The sequence below is a fragment of the Tupaia chinensis genome, unplaced genomic scaffold (genome assembly GCF_000334495.1).
Source record: "Tupaia chinensis unplaced genomic scaffold, TupChi_1.0 Scaffold144909_1, whole genome shotgun sequence".
Taxonomy (NCBI): Eukaryota; Metazoa; Chordata; class Mammalia; order Scandentia; family Tupaiidae; genus Tupaia; species Tupaia belangeri.
In genome coordinates this window covers 1,237,724-1,245,835 of record NW_006204769.1, presented here as the reverse complement: position 1 = coordinate 1,245,835, position 8,112 = coordinate 1,237,724, and the positions used below count along the sequence as shown (strand labels likewise).

The window sequence follows — 8,112 nt, the reverse complement described above, 5'->3', positions numbered from 1 at the left end:
GGAAAAACCCCCCCCCCCCCCTCCAGGGGGGATGGCCACACTGCAGTCCCTTCTCCATCCTCCTCTTGGGATCTTGCGCACACACGCACACATGCGCATGTGCCTGGTGTGAGTTTAAGCCACCTGGTCCGGACTTGAACTGCGGTCGACTACATTGGAGTACAGCAGCATAGCCATTACACCAACTGCTGGTCCCAAGTTATAGCTTCTTTTTTTTTTTAAAGAATTATTTTATTTAACTTTATTTATTATTATTATCATTGTTATTTTCCAGTTTGATCAGAGAGAGAGAGAGAGGAAGTGAGAAAGCAAGCCACCAGGTCTGAGATTTGAACCATGGTCGGCCATGTGGGAGTCCAGCACCCTTAACCCCCACGCCACCTGCCAGCCCCAGTTATAACTTCTTAATGTATCTTGCCCTGCAATAATATATTCTCCACTGAGCAGCCAGAGTAAGCATTTAAAAATATAAATAAATAAATAAGGCAAAATTAACCCTTTGCCTTAATTACTCCTTTATCTTTCCATTAAGGGGGGAGAATAAAACCCTGAAATTAATTCTCATTGCCTCACTCCAGCCTTCTTGTTGCCCCCCCCCCCCTTTTTTTCTCCATTTTAATGACAGGGACTTGCCCTGTCATGATTTTCCTGCCTTAGCCTTACTGTAGGGCCACAGGTGTGTACCTCCATGCCTAGTTCCTTTTCTTAACAAAAAAGAAGGCAGGGTCTTACTGTATTGCCCAGGCCAACCTCTAACTTGCTATCCTGACTCAGCCTCCCAGGTTGCTGGGATTAGAGACACATGCCACCTTACCTGGCCTTAACCTTGGACAGGAGTTGGAACCCAGACCTTCCATGTAGTCCCAGCCTGTGAAGCCAGTAATTTAGCATCATGCACCACTGCAGCTGGACTTTATTGAGCTCAATGACCCCAGGCTGAATGGCTCCAGAAACCTGAACAGAAATTTGATTATCTAAGGCCTCACCAATCAAGAATGCCCACGAGATGATCACCTCCTCTTGAACCAGTCACTGAACTGCTCGTGCCCCTAATTTTGCCCTAAAAACACATGTGGGGAACACCTCCGGGAGACTGGGTCTTTTCAGTGTGAGTTGCCCGCTCCTTGCTTTGCACTTTGAAATAAAGCTGTACTTTCCTTCAACACACCATCTGCCTACGGTTTGGTTTTATAGTGCTTGGGTGAGCTAACCACCTAATTTGTGATCCGTAATGCTTTTTTCTTTGAGCTTACAGTCAGCAGTTTCCCTCCTACAGAACATCTTACGTATTGGAATGAAAACCTTATCTTTCCTTTAAGTGAGAGTTCTGGAGGTCAAATGGCCCTCATTCATGTCCAGTGTTGTTTCATTATTATAAGGAAAGTCTGAAGTTTTACCCCTTATTTGAGCCATTACAATGTAAATGGACCTTGTATTCCAAGAACCTTAGGAAATACACTTATAATTTTAGTTCAGCCCTTATTAATTTTCAGTTTGGGAAATTATTTTTCTTTCACAGAAAGGGGAAACTGAGGACCCATTCCCAGGGGCTCCCTGCTCGATTTCACCTGTAAGGGCATTCTTTGGACTTTTCCTCAGTTCTTAGAGTAGTGTTTGTGAGGGAGGCTGGGAAGTAAAGCTTTGGTTAGCCAGGAGTCAGTTTCCAGTTAAATTCTATTATAGTGGCAAAAGGAACAACTAGTTATTCCTGCCATTCCTCTTCCCTCTACACTACAGCAAAAATGAAGATCCAGGAGTGGAAGAGCTGGCAGTCATTGCCAGCACTGTGTCCTTAGTGTCAAGAAGGGTACCTGGCACGTTGTGGGTGCAGGGTACATAGTGAATTAATTAATTGAGAAATTCAATTCTGTAGTCTGAAAGAAATCTACAATTCTTTTTATCTTCGAAATGAAATATATCCCAATTTTGTTGGTTCCTGGGATACTGTTGCTAAAGACTTGTTGCCAGTTATCATAGTTATCTGTATACAGACCTACAACTAGAAGGAACTGTAGATAGCATGTAAGGTTGTGTTACTGTTTTATAGAAGTGGTCAAATACAAGGCATACTTCATCATGTTAGGGAGAAAGACTAAGTAAATATAATTGATACAACAAATCAGCAGAGAGCTGGGTATTGATAGATGCCTGTTTAGATGATCATAATTGAATTTGATTAAAATAAGGCCAACAATGGTATCTCCTGAACACTGGAAATCCAGCTGATTCATTAAATTTGTCACAGAAATAGAGGACTTTAGATCAAGTATTCTTACCGTAATTCTTTTTTTTTTTTTTTTGGGAGAGGTTTTTGCTATAGGGCGCGTGCGCTCCCCAGACAGACAGAGAGAGACAGAGAGATAGAAAGCGAGAAATCACCCCCCAGGGGGGATGGCCACTCCGCAATCCCTTCTCCATTCTCCTCTCGGGATCTTGGGCACGCACGCACACGCTCCCAGCGTGAGTTTAAGCCACTGGGTCCGGGACTCAAACCGCGGTCGACTACGTGGGAGTCCAGCGACTTAGCCATTACGCTAACTGCTGGTTCCCCGTAATTCTTTTTTTAAAAGAATACTTTGATTTAACTTTATTTATTTTTTAGTTTGACCAGAGAGGACAGAGTGTGAGAGAGAAAGTGAGAAACCAAGCTGCCAGGACCAAGACTCGAACCGTGGTTGGCTACGTCGGAATCCAGCATCCCTAATCAGCACACCATCTGCTGGCCCCGTATTCTTACCATAATTCTTAAGGTTATCACTTATCAACCCAAACCTGTAATCTTTCCCCTTGAATACTGTAAGCTTTCAAAAATGGAGAGGAATTCATTCCACATAGTTTAAAATAGTCTGGAAAACTAATGTAGTTTGTCAACAAAGTAGAAGTAAGTAGAAGGTTAGTGGTCTTTTTTTTTTTTTTTAGAATTTTTTTTATTTAATTTTATTTATTTAATTTTGGAGCGGGGGGGAAAAGTGAGAAAGCAAGCTGCCAGGTCCCGGACTCGAACCTCTGTCGGCCATGTGGAAGTCCAGCACCCTTAACCACGACAACACCTGCCAGCCTGGTAGTTTCTTTCAAGATATCTCAGTTTCCCAGAGTCTATAAGGATAAGGTGATCTAAGGAAGATCTTTTGAGGGACAGCCTTTATTACTGTAGTAGCCAGTTAGATACACATCACATTCTGATGCAGTTATTTGTTTCTCTTATAGAACTTTCATCTCATTGATTATCACCTGGCAGCATTCATCACAGTGATGCTTGCGAGGAGGCTCGTGTGGGCCCTCATCTCAGAGGTAACCGCTTGTTCACTGTCTGCTATCACTTGTAGCCAGGGAAGTGACCAGAATCGGTCAGGGTGAACATGTGAGATGTCCAGCTATAACTTGAGTGTAGCTGTGTATTCATTTCTTTACCCCCATGTAAACTGTGCCAGTACTTTAAAAGAAAGGTTTTCCTGTAATATATTTGAAATTCAGATGCAAAGTAACTCAAGAGAATGGTTAGAAATCTCCTTTGTCAGGTAGGAGCTAATTTTCAGCTTCTGAGTTTTTCAGTGCAGTCTTTTAATTTTAATAGTTCCAGTAAAAATAGGATGAATTTCACGTAAGTGTTAATATGAGGAGTTATCTGTACATGTAGTTATATCTAAAACACTCACTTTCATGTTAACATTCTCTTGAAATTGTTTATATACCATTTATGGAGTTTGCTGGCAAGAAACAACTGTTTTAACTTATTAGAACTTAAGAATTTGGGGGGCCAGCAGGTAGCATGGTGGCTAAGGGCACTAGACTCCCACGTGGCTGACTGTGGTTTGAGAGGCGGACTTGGTAACTTGCCTTCTCACGTTCCCTCTCTCTCTCTTGCTCACTCTGTCCCTCTCTGGTCAAATTAAAATAAATAAATAAATAAAGTTAAATAAAATAATTCTTTCAAAAAGAAACCTTAGTAATTTAAAAGACCGTTGACATTTGCATAGGAGTAATTTGAAGATTAGAATTGAAGTTTAGTTGGCAGAAGAGGAAAGAATTAGAACATTAAAATGATCTTTTTAAAATTAAAAGTTGTTGATAGAGTCAGTGTCATTTTTTGTATACTTGTGAGGAAGGAAAATGTGTTTTTTAAGATTTTGTTATTTTATGCCCTATAAATAATGACAAAAATAAAACATGTTAACCAACATGGTTGATAATTTTAATCTTGGAACTTAGAATTCAGTGTGAATTTTAAAAATTGTTTTATGGTTTTTGCCATAAGGCATGTTGCACTGGCTGGAGAGATAGAGGGAAAGTGACAAATCACCTGTCAGGGGGAATGGCCACACCACAGTCCTTTTTCCTCTCAGGATTTTGGGCATACATGCCCATGTATCTGGAGTCATTTTCAGTCCACTGGGTCTAGCACTCAGACTGTGGCCCGCCATGTGGGATTCTAGTGCCTTAACCACTATACCACCTGCTAGTCCCATTCAGTGTGAATTTTAAGCAAGTAGTTTCTATACTCATAGACAGCTGAAAGTCTACTTTTTTTTCTTCTAGAAATATGCAGGAAGTCCTTGTTTTTTTTTTTTTTTTTTTTTTTTTTTTAAGAGTTTTTTTTTTTTTTCACATGAGCCAGAGAGAGCATGAGTTTTGCCAGAGAGAGAGGGAGAGTTAGAAAGCAAGCCGCCAGGTCCAGGCCTTGAACCACAGTAGCCCATGTGCAAATTCCAGCGCCTTCACTACCATGCCACCTGCTGACCCCATTTGTATATTTAAACTCTGATTTCCAGGAGACTTATTTCTGTGAGCACAGAGTAGTGGATATGCTGAATCATGATCTAGAAGCCATTCGAAGTTAACTGGAAAACCTAGGTAGTAGGATTATTTTTCACAGTGGGAAAGGCTGTCTGTAACCTTTTCTCTAAGGTTCTTTATTTAGGTGATGTATTTTTAAGCATTCATTTTGATGCCTGCTTTTGTCTATTTTGAGAAAGTGTTCTTTCTCTGGAGGGAGGAACTCCTCAGTTGTTTGTTTTATATCTGTTAAAACAGGCGGGGAATGACTCTCTGTTTCATCTTCTCAGCCACTTGAAAATGGTAATTGGTGTACCATTTAGTATATCCAGTTAGTGTGTAAGCCATTAGTGGGGTTTTTACTTTGTTGCTGCAAAAGGCTATTACTTGAAGTGCTTTATTGTTTTCTTTAAAAAGGCTTAAAAGTAGTTGAGCAGCTTTTGCAGAGCCTTAACTGTATATTAGAATATATTAGCTGTTTTCTAAAGAAGCCTTAGCTGTTTTCTAGTTCTTACTGGGAACAGAATACTTAAGCTCAGTTTAAGTAGATTTTTTAAATTAAAGACTTAAATCTCTACCTTTACATATGTCAGATACTAAGTGAAAAAAGCAAAACGTAGAATGGTGTTCAAAATAGGGCAAGTGGAAGGAACAAAATATGTTTGCTTCTATATGAATAATTAGTTTCAGGAAGGATGTACAAATATATAACTGGTTGCCTTGTCAACTCAGAGAGGAGGCCAGCGGGAAGGAAGTGTTTGTATTTTGAGCAAGGTGAATGTATTATTCGCTCAGAAATTAAAAATTTAAAATAACAGGTGTATAGTGATTCTTTTCCTAAAATATATCTCAACATTTTTTAATGAAATTAACTAAATTGTGTAGCATCTTGTTTGACAAATTGATTTAATTATACATGTTCATTAAGATTAAAGTATTTATTAAAAAGATGTTTCATTCCTATTGTGTCTGGAAAATGGTATCAAATACTTTATTAATTTTTGTCTTTACAGAAAGTGTTTAGAAAAAAAAACAACTACGAAGACAGTTTCAAGTATAAATAAAATATACCTGACATGTAAAAAGAAATAATAATATAAAAAACAAAGTTCTATCACTAATTTATGATAATTTCAAAAAAGGATTTACTGTTCTAATTTTATTCCAATCAATACATACTATTCTCTTTTGTATACTGTAGATGTTGCAAATTTTAAAGAAATAATTTGCATGGTATGCATTAAAACGTTATTCTTCTCTCAAACATGAAATTAGATGTTAAGGGGTGTTTGTGTGTATGTGTTAAATAGAATATTTTCCATACATATGTGTATAGGAAAGTAAGTATACTTCTCTGTAATTGGAACAATTTTTTTTTTAAAGAATTATTTAATTTAACTGTATTTGTCTGTTTATTTTAATTTGATCAGAGTGGGACAGAATGAGAGAGAGAAAGAGGGAAAGTGAGAAAGCAAGCCGCCAGGTCCAGGACTCAAACCATTGTCTGCCATATGGGAGTCCAGTGCTCTTAACCACCATGCTACCTGCCAGCCCCGAAACTACTTTCTACAGCGTGAATTAAAGAGTAATTAATCTGGGGCCAACAGGAAGTGTGGTGGTTAAGGGCGTTGGGCTCCCACATGGCCAACTGTGGTTCAAGTCCTGGATCTGGTGGCTTGCTTTCTCCCTCCCTCCCTCCCTCCCTCCTTCCCTCTCTCTCTCTCTCATCAAAATCAAAATAAGTAAATAAAGTTAAATAAAAGAATTAAAAAAGAGAATCCAATACCATATCCACAGTGCTGGGTGGTAACAAATATAAAGAGTTTGCACATTTCAGACTTAGATAAGTTCATATGAAGTGTAATTTTGTGAATTTCTGGCTTATCAGATCTAAAGATAGAGCATTTTTAAAAAAAGCTTAGTCATTTATTTTAATTCCATTTGTTACCACTATTTTTTAATTTAACCAGAGAGAGACAAAGGGAAAGCGGGAAAGCAAATCACCAGGTCCAGGACTTGAACTACAGTCGGCCATGTGGGAGTGCAGTGCCTTTAACCTCCATGCCATCTGTCAGCCCCTTTTTTAAAATTATGTATTCATTTATTTAATTCATTTATTTTATTTGTTAAGGATACAGCATTTTTTTTTGCCATGTCAACAATGTTCATCGATCAAGTATTTTCTGTTTTCATTCTGTGCTCAAACACAGAATCAAATTTCCCCTCAGTGGATGGGGGGATGGATTATGTATATACATGTTTGTATATACACACACACAAATAATATAAATAAACAAAATTAATAAAGACCATCATAACTCATTTTTCTTTGCTTCCATTGAAATACATTTGCCTTCTCTTTTTTGCTTATGTCCCAGAAAGGATTCCTAGTCTGAGAAAGATCCTTTTTTTTTTTTTTTTTTTTAGGGTTTTTTCCTATGGGGGGGCGCCAGAAAGACAGAGAGAGACAGAAACAGAAAGCAAGAAAATCACCCCCCAGGTGGGATGGCCACACCACAGTCCCTTCTCTTCCATTCTCTTCTTGGGGGATCTTGGGCACACACACACACACACACACACCCGGGTCCAGGACTCTAACCGTGGTTGACTACATGGGAGTCCAGAGACTTAGCCATTATGCCATCTGCTGGTCCTGATCAATTATTTTTTCAATAAGAGATTTTTGCTATATAGGATGTATGCACTTGCCAGAGAGACAGAAAAAGACAGAAGTGAGAAATTGTCTCCTGGGGGGATGCCCATGTCACAGTCCCTTCTCTTCCATTCTCCTCTTGTGAGTTTATTTAAAACTCATGTGTCTGGTGTGAGTTTTAAGTCACTGGGTCCAGGACTCGAACTTAAGTCAACAGTGTGGGAGTACAATTACATATCCATTACACCATCTGCTGATCTCAAGACCAATCATTTTTAAGATGAGGATGGAGCTGATTAATTCAGAAAGTTACCTGCTCTTTGGAAATGACTGCCTCTCTACCTAGATAGACTGTTTATTCCCCTCCCATCCAGCTTTTTTTCTATACTTGTTTCCTGAGACATAAAGTAAACTCAGCTATTCTTTTACCAAAATGAAGCAACTCTTAAAAAAAAAAAAAGAGAAGAAGAAAACATTTAAGAGACATAAAAATGGAAAATTATCTGTTAATTATAACATGTATGAAAATATCTTCAACTGGACTAATATGTAGTGTAGTACACACACACATATATATATGTATATATGTAGTGATTGTATGAATAAAATCATTTTTCCACTAATTCATTCTTTTTTTTTTTTCACATCTCCAACAGATTTATTTTTTAAAGGAAGGGTTTTGAGAG

At 38.4% G+C, this 8,112-nt stretch overlaps 1 protein-coding gene across 2 annotated transcripts in view; it reads left to right on the top strand.

Moving 5' to 3' along the window:
• Nucleotides 1-8,112, top strand: part of TMEM39A (transmembrane protein 39A) — a 44,566-nt gene that overhangs the window by 14,035 nt on the left and 22,419 nt on the right. Inside the window, exon 4 of one of the 2 annotated variants that reach the window (XM_006167633.3) lies at nucleotides 3,208-3,291. The exons of the other annotated variant lie outside the window; for it this stretch is intronic. Coding sequence (XP_006167695.1) covers nucleotides 3,208-3,291 — 84 coding nt within the window. The remainder of the gene's footprint in view (nucleotides 1-3,207; nucleotides 3,292-8,112) is intronic. 2 annotated transcript variants of the gene reach the window in all.